At 44.7% G+C, this 27,082-nt stretch overlaps 1 protein-coding gene and 1 non-coding gene across 2 annotated transcripts in view; one reads left to right on the plus strand and one right to left on the minus strand.

Moving 5' to 3' along the window:
* LOC142198576 (protein eva-1 homolog C-like) overlaps positions 1–27,082 on the minus strand; it is a 212,046-nt gene that overhangs the window by 136,653 nt on the left and 48,311 nt on the right. Inside the window, exons 3-5 of the mRNA XM_075269606.1 lie at positions 21,569–21,692; positions 19,129–19,281; positions 11,475–11,618 (exon numbers count right to left, since the gene is read on the minus strand). Of these exons, the coding sequence (XP_075125707.1) occupies positions 11,475–11,618; positions 19,129–19,281; positions 21,569–21,692 (421 nt within the window). The remainder of the gene's footprint in view (positions 1–11,474; positions 11,619–19,128; positions 19,282–21,568; positions 21,693–27,082) is intronic.
* TRNAR-UCU (transfer RNA arginine (anticodon UCU)) lies at positions 22,971–23,056 on the plus strand. The gene is given in 2 exon segments: positions 22,971–23,007; positions 23,021–23,056. It is a non-coding gene; the product is annotated as a tRNA-Arg (tRNA).

Below are 27,082 nucleotides of genomic sequence, written 5' to 3' on the forward strand. Positions count from 1 at the left end.
ATCAGCAGGACAGATCTGACTTCATGACAGCTGCAGGGACAGCGCCAAGGAAGAACATTTATTGCTCCACATCACCATCTAGTGGCTTGAGTAATGTATAGCATAAACAGGAGTTTTAGCATGTTGTAGGTGATGTACAGTACTTCTTTCATCTGACTCAATTGCTTTGCTTTATTAAGTCTTAAAGGGGTTATCCCTTTAGTAAGAATTGCAGTGGTTGTCCATAGACTTGATAGGGATAGGACAGTCACATTAAAAAGGTGAAGGCTGGATGCTGGAAAAGAAGACAAGATGTCTGGGAAAGGTGAGTACTTTTATTATATTCCGCACTTCCCCTGGGCCTCTGCGTATTATACTCTGGGGTCTGAAGAGTCCCCGCAGTATAATAGTGATTTGTGGGTAGCAAAACACAATGTAACTCTTATTAGGAGTAAGTCTGATAGTGTGGGCAGCGAATTCCAAGGAATGGTGCAGCATGGGAGAAGTCTTGCAGATGGGAGTGTAAATAGGGAAGATGATAAACATTGGTTAATAGCTGTGTAAAGAATAGAAGAGATGTGTGATGGGTAGGGTTGAGCCGATCTTGACTTTTCAGGATCGATTTTGAAATCCGATTTCTGATCATTTTTCATACGAACCCGAATTCCGATCCCAATGCAAGTCAATGGGATTTTTTTACTAATCGGAGATCGGATTTTAAAAACAATCCTATTCACTATACAGCATGGAATCTAATAATTGAACGCTTTAATTGTTAGAATCCAGGCTGTGTAGTGATTTTTTTAAAATCACTAAGTAGCCAGAGGATTTTTTTTTTAATCCTCTGGCTACTTAGTTCCCCCTGGTGTCCACTTACCTGCAGAGATGGCTGGTCCGGTGCCCGGTGTTCTCGTTCTTCTTCGCCTTGCTGCCCCCTGCCTCCCAGGTTAGGAGAGTGTGGGCGGGTACTGGGAGGGACGTCATGTCTCCCCGCCCTGTACCCGCCCACACTCTCCTAAGCCACAAGCCCGGCCTTCTTCCTAGCTCTTTAACACTAACTTGGGAGGCGGGGGCAGCGAGGTGAAGAAGAACAAGAACACCGGGCACCGGACCAGCCATCTCTGCAGGAAAGTAGCTACTAGAGATGTTAGCTAGTCTCCCATTAGAATGAATGGACGCAGCCGGCACGCAGGGGGTTAAGGCTGTGTGCTGGCTGCTTCCATTCATTCCTATGGAACCACAGCGGAGCCTTCATACTGAGTATACACTCCACTCAGAATGAGCAGAGCGTATACTCAGTGTGAAGGCTAACATTGTTAGCTTTTCCCACAATGCTTGGCCAGTAGCAAAGCATTGTGAGAAATAATCACCGATCTCGATCCCACGTAAAAAGATCATGTTTGGATTTCCGATCGCGATCGTGAAATTTTCTCGATCGCGGATCAGAACCCGATCTGTTCTGTACACGATCGCTCAACCCTAGTGATGGGACAGTATTCTGGAGAGCTTTGTAGACTAGTAAGAGAACCCGAAAGCAGACTCTTCCTTTTGGCTAAATCCCTAATCATGTTTCAAGACTTTGATCGGTTAGACATTGAATCACCTATAGGTGGCACTAAAGAAACAGTTTACTTCCTTGTGGAGGAGAGCTCATCTGCATACCCAGGATGCATTGCTTGTAAGACGCTGTACGCCAGCTGGCATCTCCATGAGTATAAACAGTACCCAGATCATATTAGCACAGTATAATTTCTGCCCCCCGCTATGTATGTCTGTTCTCGCCTGTCTCTCATCTCTTCTACATTATTTGTATGGTTTCTCATTCCTATACTTTGGGGCCCCTAAACTCTGTGACCTGCACGGTGTCAAAATAAATCATACCTCATGTGACACTCTGCAGCCGTCTTGTGGATCTTCTCCAGACACCCTCTGTGCTGAAGGAAAACAGGGCTGAGGTAGAGTCAGATGCACTGCATGTACTTCTCATCTCCTGCTACCATCCACATCTGTCACAGCTTACACACATTAACCCATGACCTGCTGTAGAGATGGCGCTGGGCTGTCATCCTATACTGGCGAGAGGGGGCAACTATGGCATGTGTTCTGGGGTAGAATTTCTAGGTTAATATTGGCTATTCCAGGATTACTTATAGAGAGCTGCAAGGGAGCTGGCTAGTTTGGACAGCCCTTACCCCCCCCCATGGCTGCATATGGCCATATGAATGTAATAGAGAGGGGTGTCTGCTCTTTAGTGACAGCTACGCCAGAGCAGAGATGAGCTCAGGGTTACTCTTAAAGGGATTGTCCAGGATTTCTAATTTAGGGCCTACATGAGTTCAATAGGAGCATAGCTGCAGTAATGACACTATATACGGCAGGGATCCATCTGCCTCTGGCTCTGTGCACTGTATAGTACAGAGACCATAAAATGCCCATTCAACTTATATATGATTTCTAGGAATGATTGAAGGGAAGTGTCTTCAAGATTAATTTGGTGTTGTTTATCTTTAACAGTAACAAATTATTGTATGGGGTAAAATCCAGCCTGATTGTTCTTATAACATAAGGCGGAATTGGTCAAAATGTGCACGATCTGCCAGCAAAGATCTAATATGTATGGTCTGCGGAACCCATAAAGGAGGTTGGGTTATATGGTGACAGTATAGGGTTTAGCAGTCTGGCATGGCTGAGAATGGAGAGGGCCGGGGTTAGGGGAGGGCAAACTGGGTGATTGCCTATGGCCCCATCCCCAGGTGATCGAAGGTAGTGGATTTTACAGCTAGTGTTCCTAAAGGTGATTGGTCAGCCTGCAAAGCACTACTGACATACCTCCCAACCAACCCGGATTCCGCAGGACATTCACGGATTCGGTGTCCTGTCCAGCGGTCCCACTTGGCGGGAGGTATGTCCTGGTTTCAATACATAGACAATTAAAGCAGGAGCTGTCACAGCTCAGCTCCTGCTTTAACGCTGCGCTCCGGCTCCTGCATGTGTAGGCGCGATGTGATGATGTCACATCGGGCCTACAACTATGTGAGTGAGTGAGAGCGGCGTGGGAGCGTTGGAAGTGTAAGTGTTTTTTTTTGTGTTAAACACTAAGGTGGAACATAATGAAGGGGGCCCATGAAACTGGGGGCAGATGAATAAGGGGGTGGCGTCATGAAACTATTGGCAGAGATGGGGGGACATGAATCTGGGGAAAGAGATGGGGGACATGAAACTGGGGACAGATATGGAGGGGGGGACATGAAACTGGGGGCATAGATGGGGGGACATGAAACTGAGAAGAGATGGAAGGAGGACATGACACTGGGAGCAGATAAAGGGTGTATATGAAACTGGGGGAGAGATGGAGGGGGGACATATAAGTTATAGGTGACTGTAGGAGGATTATACTGTGTGGGGGCACATGGAAAAATAAATGAGAATGGGCGGAGCTAACTTTGCTGCGGCACGCTGCATGCGCCGTGCATTTTGTCCCTCTTTCTGCTCTTCAAAAGTTGGGAGGTATGCTACTGACCTGATACAAGCAGTACACCCTGTGTGTATGTCCCTGAATGTGTGTGCCTGCATGTCCCTGAATGTGTGTGCCTGCATGTCCCTGAATGTGTGTGCCTGCATGTCCCTGAATGTGTGCGCCTGCATGTCCCTGAATGTGTGCGCCTGCATGTCCCTGAATGTGTGCGCCTGCATGTCCCTGAATGTGTGCGCCTGCATGTCCCTGAATGTGTGCGCCTGCATGTCCATGAATGTGTGCGCCTGCATGTCCCTGAATGTGTGCGCCTGCATGTCCCTGAATGTGTGCGCCTGCATGTCCCTGAATGTGTGTGCCTGCATGTCCCTGAATGTGTGCGCCTGCATGTCCCTGAATGTGTGCGCCTGCATGTCCCTGAATGTGTGCGCCTGCATGTCCCTGAATGTGTGCGCCTGCATGTCCCTGAATGTGTGCGCCTGCATGTCCCTGAATGTGTGCGCCTGCATGTCCATGAATGTGTGCGCCTGCATGTCCATGAATGTGTGCGCCTGCATGTCCCTGAATGTGTGTGCCTGCATGTCCCTGAATGTGTGCGCCTGCATGTCCCTGAATGTGTGCGCCTGCATGTCCATGAATGTGTGCGCCTGCATGTCCCTGAATGTGTGTGCCTGCATGTCCCTGAATGGGTGTACCTGCATGTCCCTGAATGTTTGCACACACGTGCCTGAAGGTGACGCCATTTCACAGATTGTATTTATCAGTTTTTCTTGGATGTCAGTGATTGGACAGAAGGGGATGCAGCAGCAGCAGAAGATCCAGAAGCTCCAACCCGATTCCCTGCAAGAGACCTTCAAGCGTGGACAATTTTGGTCACATATGGAGTCCAACAGACCCCATGAACTATAATGGGATCCGTCCAGTGTCTGTTCTTTAAAGCTGAAATCACCGGACTTGCAGGACTCTTTCATGCAGCGATTTCGAACGCACACTTTGATGGAGACTCCAACACAGTGAATGTCACTTTAATGAGGTGTATACTTCAATAGCAGCTGCACATCCCACTATCCCACTGCCGATAGGTGCAGCTTAGTATTGTTATATCACAATCTGTAGGATTGAACCATTCACCTATGTAGCACTGAAATGTCAATGTATAGTGCAACGCTTTTGATTGTGCATCCCTGTATGGAGCACACATGTAATGAAGCCGGAAACCTCTGGAAGCAGTCATGGGGGCTGATCCAAATACATGACTAATATATCAAATTCCAGAAAGTGGAATCTACACCAGAGATGTGTCATAAAGCTGATGTTTTACTCATTCTTTACAGTAATCCTGTACGTGAGGACGAGGCGCCCCCATACCTCCTGCACATATGCTTTCCATAACAATAGCTTGCACAAGAGAGTATCAGCTTCACAGTTTATGGGAAGTGAGCGCGGCCTTTCTGGCGAGGGCGCAGGTGACTCTTGATGTATGTGACGCAGATTGAGTAATGTAAACTCTTCACTGTATGACTCAGGGAGTGCATGGGCCAAATGATGTGGGTGTCAATAGAGTCCGATCCCGGGGCCCTCTCCTCATGAAATGTCTGCAGGCCAATGTGTGAATAAAGAATTAGAGTGGACCGGGGTCTCCAACCCGCACAGATCCAAAACTACTACACATAGTGTGTTGTAACAACTGAAGGGCTGCAGGTAGCGTTGAGCGATCGAAAAAGATCAGATTCCGATCGGCGATTGAGTAAATTTCACAATCGCGATCGGAATTCCGATCTCGATCTTTTCCGTCGGGATTGAGGTCAGAGGTTATCTCAAGATTGGCCCAATCCTATTCATGTATATATCATCAATAGGGTTGAGTGATCGGTATCGGGAAAGATCGGATCCCAATCGGCAATCAAGCAAATATCACATTTGGGATCGGCTGGAAAATGATCTGAAATCGGATTTTAAAATCAATCCTGAAATCTCAAGAGCGACTCAACCCGAGCTGCAGGTTGAAGGGCGGTGTAGGTAAAAAGTATCAGTCTGGGGTCCAGACTATTTAAGGGATTGTCCATGATATATATATATTTTTTTATATATATATGGCCAATCCTTAGAATTAGGGAGTCGACAGCCAGACACTACACTGATCAGCTGTTCAGAGATGCTCCGCTCTGTGCACTGTACTGTAGAGTAGCCAGGGGTCATTGCTCTTCAGTGCACTATACAGTGCATGCACCTATCTGCATCTGGCTCAGTGCACTGTACAGCACACAGACCAGACACATCTGATCCAAGTGGGGGCTAGCTGTCAAATCAAATAGTTATAAGTAAAAAAATATATTAATTATATTAATAATCAAGAATGCTTAAAGGGATTCTACCATTAAAACCTCTTTTTTTGTGGATAAGACGTTGGAATAGCCTTTAGAAAGGCTATTCGTCTCTTACCTTTAGATGTGATCTCCGCCACGCCGTTCCTTAGAAATACCGGTTTTTACCAGTATGTAAATTAGTTCTCTCACAGCGATGGTGGCGTCCCCACTGCAGTTCGAGAACACGATCCTGTGACGCCTCTATCTTCGGCTGGATCCTCCCCTTCTCTGTCGTCTTCCTCCTGCGTCACCTCCGACGCCTGCGCAGTTGGCTCTGCCAGTGAGACACTAGTAGAGCCCACTGCGGATGCCAGCCGGCGGCCATTTTTGGGAGGCCGCTCTTGCTCTTGTAGTTCAATGCAGGAGAGGCCTCCCAAAAATGGCCGCCAGCCAGCATGCGCAGTCGGCTCTGCTGGTGTCTCACTGACAGAGCCAACTGTGTAGGCATTGGAGGTAACGCAGGAGGAAGACGACAGAGAAGGGGAGGATCCAGCCAAAGATAGAGGCGTCGCAGGATCGTGTTCTCGAGCTGCAGTGGGGACGCCACCATCGCATTTTCAGCGCTGGGGCCCGCCCCCATCGCTGTCAGAGAACTAATTTGCATACTGGTAAAAACCGGTATTTCTAAGGAACGGCGCGGCGGAGATCATATCTAAAGGTAAGAGACGAATAGCTTTTCTGAAGGCTATTCCAACATCTTATCCACAAAAAAAGAGGTTTTAATGGTAGAATCCCTTTAATGACTGTGGAATCAGACTCAGAAGAGTTTATTTGTAGTCTGTAACCATGGAGACACATAGCTCTTCAGTGAAGCTGTGTACACATAGTGGTTTTACGTTTATTAAGAAAAATTATTTGCATTACGGCTTCATTTTTTTTCATTTAAGATGCATTGGAAATATAAAAAAGTTGGACACGGCCCTTAAGATTAGGCAGTGGTTGATAACACCACCAAAGTCATATTATTAATAGCGTTCTAAATCTGTGTATGTGCTGTGTGATAGGCCTCAGCCCCTCAGTACAAAGCCTCCACATGGCTGACTAATGTGTGTTTATATGAATACGATCCCATTACCTAAACAGAGGGCAGATAATTGACGGGGAGACTATTCATTCACTGGGGAATTATCCGCCGGCTATACAAGCGGCACTGAGTGCTTTCCTTTCATGCCTGGAGAGTGGTGGCGAGGGCCTGGACTTATTCAGGGAGGTATAAAGCATGGGGGCGGAGGTGTTATTAGGTAGGCCTCGGCTGCTCAGCATCACACACAGTTTGGTTTACAGTTTACTTAGCGTTATAGCTATTTTATAATAAACCAGTAGCCTAACCGATCACGACATACATGGTGATGTTACTAGTCACCGGCCAAGGGTCTCGGACAGGGTTCACAATCAGGGCAGAGGGGCTACAGAAAGTAGCTCGCTCTTTGGAGGATCCAACATTTCCTTACTGTCCCTGAATTCAGTGCAAACAGTGTAATACTCCATTTCTCCCGTGGTGGCGCTGCAGGGTAATAGAGATGATCAAGGATCAAAAAGGTTTTGTCAGAAGGAAAACCATTTCTGATAGAATTAGCAGGATAGAAGCCAGCGGCCCTACAGACGGTCGTCTTGGCCATTCTGCAGGGTAGATGGTGCCCATGTACTCAACAGAATTCGCATTATCTTTAGAAGGCAATGCCATAAGATGCCATGTTTGTCAGCACTCAAATCAAAACAAAAAAGCTTCCGAATATACATTTGGCATTGCCAAAGCAAAGAGAGTTTGGGGGTATAATAGTCATCATTCTCCTCGCACTCTCTGGAAGGGAAGTCTACTACACACCCGGAGTCTGTATATAACCATGATCGGTCACTGACTCGTGTGGTAGACGAATGACACTCACCAGTGCTAATCTCCACTAACACTAGTAATGGGGGCACTCTGCCTATCACTATTAATGGGGAGCTCTGTCTATCTCTATTAATGGGGGTACTCAGGTTGTCGCTGATAATGGGCTACTCTGGCTAGGACTATGAATGGAGGTGCTGTGACTGTTACTATAAATGAGGGCACTATAGCTGTCACTATTAGTGGGGTGCTCCGACTGATACTATTAATGGGAAACTGACCAGCACCCTTACTGGGGGCACTCTGATTGTCTCTATTAATGGGGTACACTTGTCTGTTACTATTAATACAACACTCTGACTAGCACTATTAATGGAAGCACTCTGTCGCTATTAAAGGGGAACTCTGGCTAGTGCTATTAAGAGAGGTGCTGTTACTATAAATGAGGGCACTCTGTCTGATACTATTAAACACTATTAATAAGGCTGCTTTGGCCGTGACAATTAAATAGGACACCCTGGTTGTCACTATTAATAGGGTACTCTGGCTAAAACTATTAATGAAGGTGCTTTGGCTGTTACTATAAATGAGGGCTCTCTAGCTGTCGCTATTAATGGGGTACTCTGGCTGTAACTATTAATGGGGCCATATGACTAGCACTATTAGTAAGGGCATTCTGGCTGTCACTATAAATGGGGGCACCCCGGCTGTTACTATTATTATGGGCACTCGGGTGCCACTGTAAATGGGGACTCCTTGGCTGTTATTATTAATAAGGGCATTTAAGCAGTCACTATTAATGGGACAAATCTAGTTAGCACTCTTGCTAGCACTATAAGGGTAAGTTCGCACGGAGATTTTTGGTCAGGATTTTGACGCCGTATCCGCCTCAAAATCCTGACCAAAAAGATGGCTCCCGTTGAAATCAATGGGAGCCGCTCAGGTCTTTTTTCCAGGAGTCGTTTCTTTCGGCTCCCGGAAAAAGAAGCAAGATGTTCACTCTTCAGGCCAAGTCGCCTCGAGATTCGGCCTGAAGACACTCCCTCCTCTAGACTAGGCCCATTCTTTGGACCTAATCCGGAGCGGAATGCGCGGCTGGATGCCGATACAGTGCACCGGCTTTCAGTTGTGGCTACCCAGTGTTTGGACCAGAACCTGAGGCGGCCTCCACCTCAGGTTCCGGACCAAAAATCTCTGTATGAACTTACCCTTATGAGAGCACTTTACCACTTTTGACAGCAGGAATAGTGCAGCATTGTGTGTGACATCGAAAATTCACCGCAACCCTACACACTCCTCTGACTTCTAACATGATCTGTCAATTGTATCGAGCTCTTCAGACAGATAAGACGCAGCACCATGGTCTCCCTTTTCAACTGAAGCCGCACAACAGATGTGAACAGAGCCTAATATAGACTAGGGATTGTCAATATTCCTAAATTAATTGCCCCCTACATCAAAGTACCCCCAATGCTATAATCAGTGCACATGCACCCCCTAGAGACAAGCGCCACCTGTTGAGGATCTAGTACACAGCAGCATCCACTTCATGGTTCCTTCACGTGATGTATACACATATATCCGCACATAGACATATTCTCTTTGTGATGGCTATCTAGAAGAATCTCACACTGACATAGATACGTTTACAGCCGCTGCTCATAACATACCAAGCCCAGACAGGACAGGTGTAAATATGTTGTTAACATGATCCGCTGACAGCTGCACGCCATCTTTACACGGCCAAGAGCTGATCCTTTCTGCTCCGTCACCAAACAGCCCGAGAGCCAAGTGGAGGTCAGAGGAGGATAATCTTACACATCGCCATTCATTCACATACAGTAATCCACACATTACAGGCACGCAATCCACATATCACGTCTGTAAGGGATCAAGTAAGTGTAATGTAAGTCAGCTATTAAAACATGTCCGCCAGGTCTGACTACTGTAGTGCAGTACTTAGTCACAGCCACTAGAGGCACCGCATCTCCGTAACCCCATTAATTGGGCACTCCAGAATTCTCTATAGTCTGACCAGGGGGGTAGATATAGGGGGTACAGAGGTATCTACCTACTTCTGCACCTACCCACCAATATTGTAAATAGCACATGGTAAGAGGGGTTCAACTATAATTTTTCTATTGGGGCCTTGAAGATTTAAGCCTAGTTCACCCGAGGCAAGGGGGGCATATTTTGGTCCTGATTTTGACGTGGGAAGCCATGTCAAAATAGGACCAAAATACACCTGCCGTGACTATTGAAATGAATGGGCCTAGTCCGGAGGGTGCTGCCACGAGGCCGATGTCGGGGCTGAATCAGCTGCAGAATCCGCCTGAAGAAAGGGCAGCTTGCTTCTTTTTTCCGTGTGCGGCAACATGCCGCTCACAGAAAAAAGTAAGCTAGCGGTCTACATAGACCTCTATTGTGAGGGGGCGGATTCTGATGTGGATTCAGCGTCAAAATCTGTCCCCTCTTGGCCCATGTATACGGAGCCTTGAGCTACCCCTCTGAGTCTGATATCTGTCAAGAATAATCTCAGATACATTTCAGCAAGAATTAGCACAAAGCTTGAGCATAGATCACATAGATAAAAAGATACAATAGATATGAGATAGATAGATAGATAGATAGATAGATAGATAGATAGATAGGAGATAGATAGATAGATAGATAGATAGATAGATAGATAGATAGATAGATAGGAGATAGATAGATAGGAGATAGAAGATAGATAGATAGATAGATAGATAGATAGATAGATAGATAGGTAGATAGATAGATAGGAGATACCGTATATACTCGAGTATAAGCCGAAGCCCCTAATTTTACCACAAAAAAACTGGAAAAACTTATTGACTCGAGTATAAGCCGAGGGGGGAAATGCAGCAGCTACTGGAAAATTTCAAAAATTAAAATGGTCAGAGTTTTTGGGTGCAGTAGATGCTGGGGAAGGGGAGGGGGTGTTTTGGTTGTCTGTCTGCCCCTTCCCTGAGCTTGAGGACTGAGTTTTTCTTCCTCCACTTGGAATTCAGTCTGGCTGAATATAGGGTATCTGCAGTGCTCCTATTAACCCCTTCCTGACGGAACAGGAGCACTGCAGATCCCCTATATACAGTAGACCGGGCACTGTCAGACACAGGGATATCTAATGTGTATGAGTGTCACAGTCATTTTCTACTTTTATATGTATTCTAGGGAAAGGAAGGATTTACAACTTTTATTTACTTTATCTTTTTATAGATAGATAGATAGATAGATAGATAGATAGATAGATAGATAGGAGATAGATAGATAGATAGATAGATAGATAGATAGGAGATAGATAGATAGATAGATAGATAGATAGATAGATAGATAGATAGATAGATAGACAACTGTACAGTTACATGCAGCGCTGTGATCTTCCATCGCACAATGGGAGTTGTTACAATAATGACTATGTAGCCACAGACTTTTAGGCCTAATATTTTAGCGCTGGAAATCAGTCAGAGGACACATTTATGATACACAATCTATTTACATAGATATTACTAATCCAAATCCCCCAATAAATAAATAAGTACAGCTTTTGCCCAGAGGGAGTTCACTAGGGCTCACGATACTCACAAGACTAGTGCAAAATATCCAAAACCCAAACCTTGTGCTGCACCCAACAGAAACAGAATGGAAGAAAATAGCCCCATTGACATTACTCATCACCATCATCACATTGACAACAGCGCCCCCTAGTCAGATAAATTCATAAAGCAGGGCCTTGATAAAACCTGCTTCATGGTAATACTTCCACTATATAAACCGCCAATATAGAAGATAAGTCAGGACTTACCACAAGTGTAGATGACATTGAGATGTTTCCGGATTCCAGGATAACAGGGGTCTCCAAACTCATAAGTGCTGGCGAAGACGCTGCAAGTGCGCCTGCCCTGACAACGCTTGGTCATGAGTGACAGGGCTGAGGATGACTGGCACTCTAAGAACAAGAGGAATCATCTTTGTTACAATGTATCATAGCAATATACAGGTATACTAATATATATGACACATATTAGGTAAGGGAGCGTTCACACTACCGTCAGTGTCCGACAGGTAGTGTCCGCTCCTAGTGTCCGCTCAAAATCTGGCACGGACATTAGGAGCGGACACTAGCTGTGTCGGTGACACCTGTCATTTATTTAAATTGGCATCGGGTGCGTTGTTTTGCACTCCGTGCCCTTCCTTCACTGTCCGCATGTAAAGATGTCCGACTTTTCAAGCGGACAGAAAAACCCGACATGTAGGGACATCTTTACATGCGTCACCTCCGAGTAGAGCTGACTGCGCATGCCGGCCGGCGGCCATTTTTGGGAGGCCGCTCTTGCTCTTGTAGTTCAATGTAGGAGCGGCCTCCCTGGCAAGCGCAGTCGGCTCTACTAGTGTCTCACTGGCAGAGTCAACTGCGCAGGCGTCGGAGGTGACGCAGGAGAAAGACGACAGAGAAGGGGAGGATCCAGCCGAAGATAGAGGCGTCGCAGGATCGTGTTCTCGAGCTGCAGTGGGGACGCCCCCATCCCATTTTCAGTGCTGGGGCCCGCCCCCATTGCTGCCAGAGAACTAATTTACATACCGGGAAAAACCGGTATTTTTAAAGAACGGCGCGGCGGAGACCACATCTAAAGGTAAGAGACGAATAGCCTTTCTAAAGGCTATTCCGACGTCTTATCCACAAAAAAAAAGGTTTTAATGGTAGAATCCCTTTAATGACTGCCTAAGGCCAACTTTAATTTTTGGACTTCCAAACAGGTGAAGACCAATGAAAATTCCTCTCAGGCCCGGCCACATCTGCATTCAGGGATTCTGTTCCTCTATCTGCATGAAAAATGTAGAGAGAAACGTCCTGCAAGCAGCGCTCTTCTCTCCGCACTTTTCTGCATGGAAACTGAGCGGAAACCACACGGACCCCATTATAGTCTATGGAGTCTGCAGGTTTCCTAAGGTAACCGCTTTTTTTTCCTTCCTAAGGTTTCCATTTGTGGGGGGGACCCCTAGTGGACTCCCCCAACGGAAAATGGAACGCAGATGTGAACCAGGCCTAAGCTGTAGAAAGATACATCACTATGTCACCAGATATTTCAGCACACAAAATTGTTTGCAGAAACACAACATGACTTTGGATATGGGATGTCCCTCACTCCTTCCTAAAACCACCCAAACTACGGTAAATATTGACTTTGGAATAAATGCACAAAACACTTTATTTTGGGTGTCAAAATGGCCACAGCTTTATTAAACTCACAGAAGTAAAATAATGACAGAAGGAGTCAGGTGAAGTGCTAGACCATTGGGATTCACGAATACTGTGAGATCCCCAGCTGTCTGACATACAGCACCCGGCCAGACAGCAATAAATAAATAAAGGGGGGCAGCACGCTCCAGCTTGCAATTCTAGCAGAGCCAGTACACTTTAAGGGCACCAACGACCCTGTGCTTAACCACTGTGCCCGCCTCTGGATGACGTTACTATTACGACATCCTTCAGGCTGGCCATTTCTAAAGCTCAGCCTGTCACCACCATGAGGTTTAACCTCCTCTATTAGTTATAATAAGTCTACAATAACTTGCCTGCAACTTCCACCTGACTCCTCAACCGCAAAAGTAAAGCTGTGACAGTTTATCAATGGACCATGTGACACGTAATACTTTATTACATACGACTGACTAAATAATGGCAAACCCCTGACTCACAAAGAGTCATCCTACAGCACTCAGGAGAGGAAAAAACCCCTGTGGAGGAAACCTCTAGGGAACCATGGCTGGAGGACTGCCCTTCCCTTGGGCCTAGAAGGATAATGCCCAACAATAACTCATCAGTCATCTCATAATTGAATATATAGAGCCAAATACACAATTACAGTAACAAAGCAATGATACAATAATACATTAGATAGGAAAATGTGAAAAAAAAAAAAATAAATAAAAAACAAGTATAACATAGTGATGCAAAGAGGGCGGGAGGGCGGGAAATGCTTCATCCAGGTCTCGTGATGAGAAAGAGGATGAAGATGGAGGAGACAGGAAGTGACATCTATTCCTAACTCCTCCCTCCCTACAGTAACACACTAAGCACCATATACTAAAGCAGAATATACACAGATATATACTCCTAAAGCTGAATATACACTGATATATACTCCTAAAGCAGAATATACACAGATATACACTCCTAAAGCTGAATATACACTGATATATACTCCTAAAGCAGAATATACACAGATATACACTCCTAAAGCTGAATATACACTGATATATACTCCTAAAGCTGAACATACACAGATATATACTCCTAAAGCTGAATACAGGGGCGGATCCAGGGCCGGGCGAGCCGGGCAACCGCCCGGGGCCCCGCGGCGTGGCCTGGACCTAACAAAACAGTCCCAGTCGGCGGGAGGTATGTTCCGATTTCAACAGATCAGCGTCCTATGGAGGCTGATGAGCTGAATACATAGGCGTTTAAAGCAGGAGCTGTCACTACTCAGCTCCTGCTTTAACGCTACGCTCCGGCATTTGTAGCCGCGATGTGCTGACGTCACATCGCACCTACAACTATGTGTATGAGGGAGAGAGCGGAGAGAGCGTCGGGGTAGCGAGGGGAAGGTGAGTGTGTTTTTTTTGTGTCAAAGATTAAGTTGGAACATAATGTAGGGGGCCCATGAAACTGGGGGCAGATGAAGGGGGAGGGGGGAGAACAGCATGACACTGGGGCAGATGAAGGGGGGGGATGGCATGACACTGGGGCAGATGAAGGAGGGGAGGAACGGCATGACACTGGGGCAGATGAAGGGGGGGGAGAACAGCATGACACTGGGGCAGATGAAGGGGGAGAGAACAGCATGACACTGGGGCAACTGAAGGGGGAAAGAACGGCATGACACTGGGGCAGATGAAGGGGGGAGAATGGCATGACACTGGGGCAGATGAAGGGGGGAGAACGGCATGACACTGGGGCAGATGAAGGGGGGAGAACGGCATGTCACTGGGGCAGAGACGGGGGGACATGAAACTGTGGGCAGATGAAGGGGGGGAACGGCATGACACTGGGGCAGATGAAGGAGGAAGAATGGCATGAAACTGGGCAGAAACGGGGGGACATGAAACTGGGGACAGAGATGGAGGGGGGGACATGAAACTAGGGGCAGATGAAGGGTGTATATGAAACTGGGGGAGAGATAGAGGGGGGACATATAATTTACGGGTGACTATAGGAGGAGTATACTGTGTGGGAGCACATGAAAAATGAATAGGAATGGGCGGAGTCAACATAAAAGTGGGCGGAGCACGCGCCGCACAATTTACCCCTCTTTCTAATATTCAAAAGTTGGGAGGTATGGGTTAGAAGCGTGAGGTCCTTAAAGGGGTATTCCCATGTCCCTTATTCACCAGTCTTTGCTGCTGTAAACTCTTCTTTCTTCCTGGTTTTCTTGCGTCAATTGGTGGGCGGGGTTTCATATGCAAAGCCAGCAGCAAGACCAGACCCCCCCGGAAGGTAGGGCCCCGCCAAGGTCAATTGCCCAGGGCCCCGCAAAGTCTGGATCCGCCACTGACTGAATATACACTGGTATATACTCCTAAAGCTGAACATACACAGATATATACTCCTAAAGCTGAACCAGTCTGTATAAATCTACACAACTACTGTATGAAGAAGGAACTGCAGGAGTTATTGGTTCCCCCATCCCAAAGTCATGTCCTCCTTTGCTGATGGCTCTGGGGGTGTCTTTATAATGTAATTATATCGCACAAGATGGGGTAATTGGTTCAAAAATCCTAGATAGATAGACAGATAGATAGATATGAAACTGATAGATACTATACATAGATACGATAGTTACTATACATAGATAAATACTGTAGATAGATAGATAAGAGATAGATAGATAGAAGATAGATAGATAGATAGATAGATAGATAGATAGATAGATAGATAGATAGAGTGTTGGCCAAAAGTATTGGCACCCCTGCAATTCTGTCAGATAATACTCATTTTCTTCCAGAAAATGATTGCAAGTAGAGATGAGCGAACAGCGTTCGTTCAAGTACATGTTCAATCGGACATCACGCTGTTCACAATGTTTGATTCCATATGAACACCGCGTTGAAAATGCACTTACAGTTCGATTCCCCTCCCACCTTCCCTGGCGCTTTTTCTGCACCAATAACAGCGCAGGGGAGGTGGGACAGGAACTATGACAACGGAGGCATTGATTAAAAAACTAGGAAAAAGCCATTGGCTGCCGAGGACATGTGACCTCTGATTCAAATGAACCGGCGGCATCAGCTCCGATTCATTCTGTGCTCGCACTTAGAGACAGACATCTGCTGAGGGCTAGTTAGGTTTTTAGATTCTGCTAGGCAGGAATATCAAAGAAAAAGAAACCTCTAAAATTCCTCCTCATATTCCTCCACCATCTGCGTTGCACAATTCTGATCCTTCTAGGCTCAATCCACCCTGATTTCTCCAAACTCTGCTGGTTAGAGGCTCAACTCACTCCAAGGGCCAAAAACACTGCTGGTAAGAGGCTGAAGTCACCTAAAGAGCCTCAATCTCTGCTGGTAGCTCAGCTTATGGGCCTCTAACCTAATTTGGAAGGGCTCACGTTAAGGGCCAGGAAAGTGAATTTTGGAAGGTCTTACCACATCACACACATCCACAATGACAGTTCAGGGTGGGGACTGTTGGATTTCCCATTGCCTATTCCATCTTTTGTTGTCATGGGCAATGTGATTTAAAGGGGTGCTTAAGGTTTCATTAGAGTAAAATTTGGGTGTCTGTCCATTCAATTGGGGAGGAAAAAAGGTTTCCACGTATTTTCCCACTTTCATAGTGGGTTTTTTGAGTGTGGAAAGTGTGTAGTTGATAGGCTGTGATGGTGGGGTAATACAGTGACTTGGGCTTGTTAGATGCCCCCAGACATGCTTCCCCTGCTGTCCCAGTTGCATTCCAGAGGTGCTGTCATCATTTGCTGAGGTATCACAGTGGACTTGGAGACCCTCCTGAGTCGAACATTGGTTTCACCTAAACGAGTATTTTTTCCCTATAGATTGATCATTTTACACAAAACTCCAAAAATGGGCCGGACAAAAGTATTGGCGCCCTCAGCCTAATACTTGGTAGCACAACCTTTAGACACAATAACTGCGCACAACCGCTTCCGGTAACCAGCAATGAGTTTCTTACAAGGCACTGCTGGAATTTTAGACCATTCTTCTTTGGCAAACTGCTCCAGGTCCCCCCTGAGATGTGAAGGGGGCCTTCTCCAAACTGCCATCAAGAGATCTCTCCTCCCCCACAGGTGTTCTATGGGATTCAGGGCTGGACTCATTGCTGCCACTTTACAAGTCTCCAGGGCTTTCTCTCAAACCATTTTCTAGTGCTGACCTGAAGTGTGTTTTGGGTCATTGTCCTGCTGGAAGACCCATGACCTCTGAGGGAGACCCAGCTTTCTCACACTGGGCCCTACATTATGCTGCACAATGTGTTGGTCGTCTTCAGACTTCATAATGCCATGCACACGGTCAAGCAGTCCAGTGCCAGAGGCAGCAAAGCAACCCCAAACCATCACGGAACCTCCGCCATGTCTGACTGTAGGGACCGTGTTCTTTTCTTTGAAGGCCTCTTTTTTTCCTGTAAACTCTATGTTGATGCCTTTTCCTACTTTTGTCTCATCTGACCAGAGAACATTCTTCCAGAACGTTTTTGGCTTTCTTGGGTAAGTTTTGGCAAACTCCAGCCTGGCTTTTTTATGTCTCTGGGTAAGAAGTGGGGTCTTCCTGGGTCTCCTACCATACAGTCCCTTCTCATTCAGACGCTGATGGATAGTACGGGGTGACACTGTTGTACCCTCGGACTGCAGGGCAGCTTGGACTTGTTTGGATGTTAGTTGAGGTTCTTTATCCACCATCCGCACAATCTTGCGTTGAAATCTCTCGTCAATTTTTCTTCTCCATCCACATCTAGGGAGGTTAGCCACAGTGCCATGGGCTTTAAACTTCTTGATGACTCTGCGCACGGTAGACACAGGAACATTCAGGTCTTTGGAGATGGACTTGTAGCCTTGAGATTGCTCATGCTTCCTCACAATTTTGCTTCTCAAGTCCTCAGACAGTTCTTTGGTCTTCTTTCTTTTCTCCATGCTCAATGTGGTACACACAAGGACACAGGACAGAGGTGGAGTCAACTTTAATCCATTTCAACTGGCTGCAAGTGTGATTTAGTTATTGCCACCACCTGTTAGGTGACTCAGGTAAATAACAGGTGCTGTTAATTACACAAATTAGAGAAGCATCACATGATTTTTCAAACAGTGCCGATACTTTTGTCCACCCCCTTTTTATGTTTGGTGTGGAATTATATCCAATTTGGCTTTTTGACAATTCTTTTTGTGGTTTTCCATTGAAGACAAATTAATAAAGATAATAATACCAAAGAATTTGTGCTTGCAATCATTTTCTGGAAGAACATGAGTATTATCTGACAGAATTGCAGGGGTGCCAATACTTTTGGCCAACTCTGTAGATAGATAGATAGATAGATAGATAGATAGATAGATAGATAGATGATAGATAGATAGATAGATAGATAGATAGATAGATAGATAGATAGATAGATAGGCGATAGATAGATATGAGATAGATAGAAGAAAGATAGATAGATAGATAGATAGAGAGAGAGAGAGAGAGAGAGAGAGAGAGAGAGAGAGATAGAAGATAGAGAGAGAGGAGATAGATAGATAGATAGATAGATAGATAGATAGATAGATAGATAGATAGATAGGAGATAGATAGATAGGAGATAGATAGATAGGAGATTGATAGATAGATAGATAGATAGATAGATAGATCGATAGATAGGAGATAGATAGATAGATAGATAGATAGATAGATAGATAGCAGATAGATAGATAGATAGATATGAGATTGATAGATAGATAGATAGATAGATAGATAGATAGATAGATAGATAGATAGTAGATAGATAGGAGATTGATAGATAGATAGATAGATAGATAGATAGATAGATAGATAGATAGATAGATAGGGCTTTTAGATAGGGAAGAATAATGAAATTTCCTCTAAACTGTAGAAAGATACATCAGTATGTTACAAGATATTTCAACACACACAATTGTTTGCAGACACATTATTGTGATGTAATTATGTAATTATACTGCACAAGACAGAATAATTGCTTCAAGGATCTTAAGCAACGACCTGCAGAAAAGTTGAAGCCTGTATTTTAAATATATAGTCTGCACCAGACAACAGAGGTCTTCTAGGGTAAGAGAGTGAAAACACTGTTCATTGCACTTTCCTATTTGGTTAGCTCCTATAGCACAATATACACTAATCTTCATTGCTGGTGAATAGAATGCAAGAACTGCAGTGAAGACTGACACTATGTTTTCGTGTGGACAGAATTTACATTAGTTTGGATTCTGCAGTCTTACCCATTAAGGGAATGTCCTGGTTCTGGAGCGGACACTCAAGGTCGTCACCCTGAAGTCTCCCGAATGTAGCGGAGTAGATTGCGATGACTGTGTTTCTCTTACAGGTCAGCCTCAAGCGGTCATCTTCACAGGCAACCTTACTCTTGTATTCATCTATGAAGATGGAACAAGTGATAACTTATTTACATGAATAAATGCAATCATTAAAAATTAAAGGGCGTGTAAACTTGTTTTATTTATGGTCTCAGCGCACCAAAAATTAAAAAAATTAAAAATAAATAAAAAAAACCCTTTTGCATATAAAGTCTCAGTCAACAGTTTTGTACATGAAGCTCCTCAGTGACCTATGTGTCTCCATGGTTAGAGACTACGGGCACAATCTCTGTAGTCTGAGCCCTGGTATCTGTAGGTTAAAAAGCCAAAATGGAAAATTCTATTCAGCTGTTTTTAGCTGCTCCTGGGAAAGCTGTGTGGCAAGCAAAATGGCCAAAAGTGATGTCACACTAGTCTTGTCACCAAACTTTCCCAGTAATACACTCCTGACTCCCATAGTGTTTACACTTTGTACAAAACTGAGCCTTAAACACTAGGTCGCGCTATTGCTACAATAATACATTGCTATGCTTCCACATAGCAATGTAACATTGTATTCAGGTTGGAAGTGAATCTATGAGGGTATAAAGTGACCTTGGAATATTAAACTGGTGAATGATAATGAATCTAGTCGCAAATATTTTTCACAAATCCTACTTAAATGGAAGGGGGCGCTACTAAACTGAAAAAAAGTCGGACATTGGTGCACAAAACTGGATTTGTTCAAAAACTTGCGACTTCTTTTAGTGGAATTAGAGGGATTTTTCCCACTAATAACACTGAGGCTAAGACCCCACGGGATGTCTCATAGCAAAAAAGCGATGCGGGAAAATCATTGTGTTTTTTCCCATAGTGCTCTGATCAGAAAGTTCACGGAGTTTTCCTCTGCAGAGTTTCTGTTACAATAATATCTATGGGGAAACCGCCGGTGTTTCCGTAAGTATAATTGACATGCTGTGATTTCCAAAACTGCGCCAGTTTTGGAAATCGCAGCGTGTCTGGACTGTGGTTTATACTGCAAAGTGGGCAATTGGATTCACAAAAATTCCACCCACTTTGCCTTTTCCGTCTTGTGGGGCCCCGGCCTGAGACACAAAATACATAATCTGGGCCGACAACTAATTACAGTGATATGGTAGAAACCCTAAAGTATAAAGGAACCTGCGCCAAAAAGGCGGAAACCACCAAAATATTACACATAAAATAAAATTTTATTACAAAAAAACAATTTCATCCACAAATATAGAAATGGGAACAAAATCTCCAGAAGGTTTGGACACGTTCGAAGTATAAATAGGAAACAAGGGATAAATAATAGAGATAAAATGACCAATATCCCAAATGGAGACATTACTGTGACAAGACTTGGGAATCTCCAAGCCCCAGTGATCCCAAAACCTCCCCGATAATGCCCCAGTAGGGGGTAAACAATCCCATAGTAATACCCAGGGACAGGGAATACTTCATAAAGTAATGGGTAAGAATAGACTATAGGACTCTGCACATACAAATGCATTGTGTTAGTGAAGCAGCACATTACCAGTTGTGAACACCGCCTGATGCAGATTTTGCCATATTGGCTTCCTCAGGCCGTGTTCACACCTGGTAATGTGCTGCTTCAGTAACACAATGCATTTGTATGTGCAGAGTCCTATAGTCTATTCTTACCCATTACTTTATGAAGTATTCCTTGTCCCTGGGTATTACTATGGGATTGTTTACCCCCTACTAGGGCATTATCGGGGAGGTTTTGGGATCACTGGGGCTTGGAGATTCCCAAGTCTTGTCACAGTAATGTCTCCATTTGGGATATTGGTCATTTTATCTCTATGATTTATCCCTTGTTTCCTATTTATACTTCGAACGTGTCCAAACCTTCTGGAGATTTTGTTCCCATTTCTATATTTGTGGATGAAATTGTTTTTTTTTTTATGTTATGTTGTTTATATATTATATATAATTTTTTGGTGGCTTCCGCCTTTTTGGTGCAGTTTCCATACCACTAAGCGTCAGTTCACATGGAGATTTTTGCAGGTGGATTTTGACGCGGAATCCGCTTCAAAATCCGACTGTAAAAACCGCCTCCCGTTCATTTCAATGGGAGATACTAGCAGTTTTTTTTTTCCGCTAGTGTTTTGTTTCCAGTCATTTTGTCTCTATTATTTTATGATGTTTGCCCAGAGTGTTCCTTTAATAAACACTATTGTGTCATTTCAGCTCAGGCACCGCTTCACATCACCGACTCCATTACACGACCCCGGGGTCACGCAGGTTTCCTAAGACAATGGAGGAAGTAGATATAATGAGACGTGTAACTTCCACCAGACTCGCAGATTCCTTTACTTACTTGGCCGGCACTTGTACCACACAACCAAATACTTGCTGGTCCCCGGACATGGATCCAACCCAAACAAGCGACTATTGACAAGCAGCTGGCAGCTCCTCCGGTCCTGGCACTCGTCCAACACTTTCTGCAAGGAACACAAAAAGATCAGCGGCCCTTCTTTATATGACCATACGGTGGTAACAACACAGTCACATGGGGAGTCAATACTATACGTAATGGGAGTCATTATATATACTGTGCGTTATGACCTATACAAAGGTGAAATTAAAATTTTTGGCAAACGTCATGCAATTTTTGAAAACAAAATAAAAAATTGTAAATCCCATAGATTACATGTGCACAGACCCAGACCCCGGCCCTGTGGGTCAGTATTACAGACCCATAGGTTCTCCATAAGTCTCCACCTTCACCCCCAAAAGTATTAGGGTAATTGTATACGACCATGTGTGGGCTGGAGGCCATGATAAAAGGCGGCACATGGATTTTATGTACCAACCGTGCATCCGCAGGCCCATTCATTCAACGAAATGGAGCAGGAATTGGATTTGTCCTTAGTTTTGCGGCCCAGAATGAACGGGTCATTGGGCTATTTGGAAAAAAAAACGGATAGCCCACGGCCATCTGCAAGGGGCCTTAGACCTTATGTACATGGCATGCTGCTTTGAATGGGTCTAACGTCCATTAAATAGGTTGTTTTGCTCCTGTTCCATTTTTTGGAGAAGGGACAAGTGTCATCCATTAACAGGCCGATAAAAAACGATGAATTTTATCAGTCTTCTGTACGTGACCCGACCCACTGATCCGTTATTTCGCAGATGTCGATATGTTTTTCACCCATTAAAAGCGGATCCAATGGTTTCTGTGTTGGAGAATACGATGGGTAGCACATGTCAGCTTTTTTGAAAAATGTTGTGTGAATAAGGCCTAAACCTCATGGTAAGTTTTTGGTGGAACCCAATACAAATATGGGAGAATATCCAAACTCCATGGACCTGTTGTCCTTCGTTGGGTCACACCTGGGTCTAAGCCCTGCAAAATAATAGCGCTGGAGGTGTCAGCAACCCAAAAATGGGAGAACTTACTATTTGTAGTTGCTCTTCAAGCTCCAAAATATGGGAAGCCCCAATATTAAGTCCTAATAGTCTCCCTGAAAATAGGTTTCCAAAACGGTTTATAAGAAAAGTAATCTGGGCCAAACTTTGTCGTCCCTCTGCCTTTTTGAGATTTTCTCAGTGTAGTTCCTCTTATCCTCCACTAGGGTGAGTCAGTGTGATGTTTGGTGACTGCGGGATTGTCTTTCCTGTACTGTATACACCACAGCTACACGTTCAGCCTCGGCTACATCGTGTCAATGACATGTAGTGTAGCAGAGACATCAGCTCACAACACTCACACAACTGATGGCTCTGTGGCACAATGGATAGCGCATTGGACTTCTAGTGAGAAGACGACATTCAAAGGTTGTGGGTTCGAGTCCCACCAGAGTTGTGGTTTTGCTGCACAAAAATAGCCTTTTAGAAAAAGAAAACACAAAAGAATCAAAATGTGAATTTTATCTCAGATTTCTAGAAATATCCGCTCTGGTTTCTTAGTCCCCATAGAGTATTTTGTTTCAACCCCAAATAATCCCTGAAATATTATTATAGAAATTTTGATTTGGTTTCAGATATAAAAATTTTGCTGATTTTAACAAAAAAATATATACAGATAAATAGTTCTCCCTTCCTGACATCCACCATACCATTACGGCAGATGTTGAGTCTTCAAAAATGGCGCTTGCTCGGTAGCAGAGCCGGCACCGTAAGCACTGGGTCTCCGATGTTTTACAAGGTGTAGACGAAGCAGTAATGGCCGCCATCCCTCTGACCAGTGGCATAAATACCAGGGTAGCCGCTGCCACAGGGCGCAGGACAGCAGGTAATAGGCCCTACTTACTTTCCTATCCTCGTGCCTGGGAAGCGGAGACGGCCATAAGTAGGAGCAGGAATCAGTAAGTGAGCTTGTGGGCCCTCGAACCCCAACAAACTCGGCTATCATTATACTGCGGCGCCACTTTGCTGAGACGCAAACATCAATGTATAATACTAGGATCTGCGGCCGCTTCGATTTGTAAAATATTGGAGATTATATAAGGGATCCATCTACTAGCGCTCAGTCCTTTCACTGAGGACATATGGTAAGGGGAACATCTTGGGGTCTGCTCACATGTAGTGGTGGGGTCTATACAGTGGTCCAGGGCCTCGGGGCTTAGGCTGGCAGCAGGCAGGGCTCTTTATAGAGAAAGTGTGACCCTGGGCAAAATTAAGTGGGGCCCCAAATTCTAACATAAAACAGAATTGCCATATTCAGTCAGTTCAGAAGGCCGGGGCATTGCGAGGTGAATTAATTTTTTTTTTTTAGTTTATATTCCTCGTCACTGAAAGAACACGGCTATACCATGGAGAAGTATTACTGAATAACACACATTATACCGAGGCCACTAGTACTAATAATACACAAGAAATAAGGCCCTTTGTGGTTTTATAAATCGCAGCGTGTCACTTATATCTATGGAAATGCTGATGGTTTCCGTATCGGTATAATTGAAGCAGATAGTCTGCGGTTTTTCTGTGAACTGCGCTGCTGGGAAATCCGTGATACTTTTGCGCCTGCGCTCGCTACGTGGGGCCTTATAGTGTCCTATGATCAGATAAATACAAATAGACATTTAAACATTTTTTCATTGTTGTTTTTGACTCTCTTCTTTCCAAACCTCATGACTGTTATTTTTCCATTCACAGAGACATATGAGGGCTTCATCTTTGTGGGATAAACTCTACTTCATAATGGCTCCATTTAATATTCCGCACAATGTACTGGGAAGATGGAAAACATTTCAGAATGGGGGGATTGGAGGAATAGGTGCATTTGTGCGGACATGTCACTGTACTCTATGGGTCTGTAGGATTCTGGGGATATCACATTTATATAGTTCTTTTTACGTTTTAACTGCCTAAAAAATCCAAATCTATGCAAAATGAAAAAAAAAATTCTTGGAGTTGCAATATTATGTGTTTTTTTTTTTTTCTCTCTCTCTTTTGGGGAGAGGAGAAAAAATCTCTGTACAACTTAAAAGAAAAAGGTAAATTTCTAAAGTCCCCAATTAGGATTATATCCCGGCCATTAGTCCACACAATATAATGTAATCAGCAGACATTGTGTAACTATATACAACAGTAGTCATTCAGGTTGTCAGACATGGACAAGTGCGGTGTAGTTGTCACCTCTCACATTAGCACAACAAGTGGACAACTGGCCGGGAACCAGAACACTGGGTATTTGGTGCTGGACAGCAGAATCTGAATAGGCCTGAATAAGTTATTGTTACTATGCGCAGTCAGGGGTGTATGTAGAGTATTGGGGGGCGGGACACATAGCAAGTTAACAATATGACTTGTATAAAAAGTCCTCCAAACTCAGTTTAGGAAGAAAAGTAAAACCCTTTCATCTATTATGGGCCATTTTGTGTTCCCTGGGGCCTAAGCTTTCTTTTTGTTGTGCCCATGTCCCATCCTATAGCTATGCACTGACTGTCTGCACCTTAATGAGAAAAGTGACTTTATATGCTAAGGGCTCGTTCACATCTGCGCCCGGTCTCTGTTCTGCAGGTTTCCGTTTCCTGCACAAAACAGAGGCAGGAGACGGAAACCTGCAGGACTCTTTCATACACTTTCGTTTGAATGGGTTTCAAAGATGTCCGGCCGTGAGCGGCGGTGAGCGTTTTATGCTCTCCGCCACGAAACCGTTTTTTTTTTTAAATCGGACACAGAGTCTGACATGCAGTACTCAACTCCAATTTAAAAAAAAAAAAACAGTTTTGCGACGGAGAGCATAAAACGCTCACCGCCGCTCACGGCCGGACCCGGTCTGACACCTTTCTGTCTTCTGTAATGGGCTACTCATGGCCGCTTATCTCCTGTGCTCCTGAATGTGTTTGAGACTCCACCTACATGGTCCTGCTTCAGCCGTGCAAACATTTTGTCTCCTGTAAGATCCCTCTATTCTCTCACCTAGCCTAGTTTAACCATCTAGCATTTTTATATTTGTTTTATACTCTCCACCATACAATAACCATAGCTTAACTTTTTTATATACTTTTCAGAGCCGTGTGAAAGCTCATTTTTTGCAGGACAAATCGCACTTGGTATAGTAAATGACACTACTGCTAAGTAGTGTACTGGAAATCTGGATGCAAAACTCTGGCATTTTTTTTTTTTTTTGTAAATTCCACCCCATCCCATTTTCTTATGGGTCTTGGTTTTACAGCATTCACTGTAACGTATTGCCTATATTCTGTTAGAAGGAACGACTATGGCAATACCAAATTTATATAGTTTTATAGGTTTCAACACTAACAGAAGTCTATTTGTATTGCGGTCTATGGTAAAGGTGGTCTAATGATGGCAGGTCCCCTCGGGAGGCTTATATTTTCTTTTACAAAAACCTAAAAATTCTAAACACCCCCATTTCCTTAGATCACAAATATAAATAAATGTAGCAATTTCCTAAAAGTTATCCATAGGGCAGGGGATAAATTGATGATTTCTGGAGGTTCAACCACCGTGAGCCCCAACAACACCAAAAACTGTTGCATCACCCTTGTCCTACATATAGCGTTGGTTGAAGAATGTGGTCAGTTCACTTCAGTGAGAGTGCTAGAGATGGCTGAAGCACTTCAATAAAACTAGTGAGGGCATTCTGCGTCCACCACTATATTTAGGATAGGGGTAAAATATTCTCAATTTATTGGGGGGTTCTATGAATAGGGGTAATTAATTCTTGTGCTAGAACTCCTGGCAGTGGTGTAACTACTGGGGTAGCAGCGGTAGCAGCTGCCACAGGGCCCGGGACATTAGGGGCCTGGCAACAGCCGCTATTGCTGCATTTTTTTTTTTCCCCTAATACATACCTCCCAACTTTTGAAGAGCCAAAAGAGGGACAAAATATGTGTCACAACTTAGCTCTGCCCACTTTTATGTTGACTCCGCCCATTCTCATTCATTTTTCATGTGCCCCCATGCAGTATAATCCTCCTACAGTCACCTGTAAATTATATTCCTCCCCTCCATCTCTCCCCCAGTTTCATATTTCCCCCATCTCTGCCCCCAGTTTCATGTCCCCCCATCTCTGACCAAAGTTTCATGCCGTTCTTTCCTACTTCATCTGCCCCCGTTCTCCCCCTTTCATCTGCCCACGTCATGCCGTCCCCCCACCTTCATCTGCCCCATGTCATGCCGTTCTCCCCCCTTCATCTGCCCCAGTGCCATGCCGTTCTCCCCTTCATCTGCCCCAGTGCCATGCCGTTCTCCCCCCTTCATCTGCCCCAGTGCCATGCCGTTCTCCCCCCTTCTTCTGCCCCAGTGTCATGCCATCCCCCCCACCTTCATCTGCCCCAGTGCCATGCCATTCTCCCCCCTTCATCTGCCCCAGTGTCCTGCCGTCCCCCCACCTTATTCTGCCCCACTGCCATGCCAT

This window comes from Leptodactylus fuscus, chromosome 3 (assembly GCF_031893055.1).
Source record: "Leptodactylus fuscus isolate aLepFus1 chromosome 3, aLepFus1.hap2, whole genome shotgun sequence".
NCBI classification, from domain to species: Eukaryota; Metazoa; Chordata; class Amphibia; order Anura; family Leptodactylidae; genus Leptodactylus; species Leptodactylus fuscus.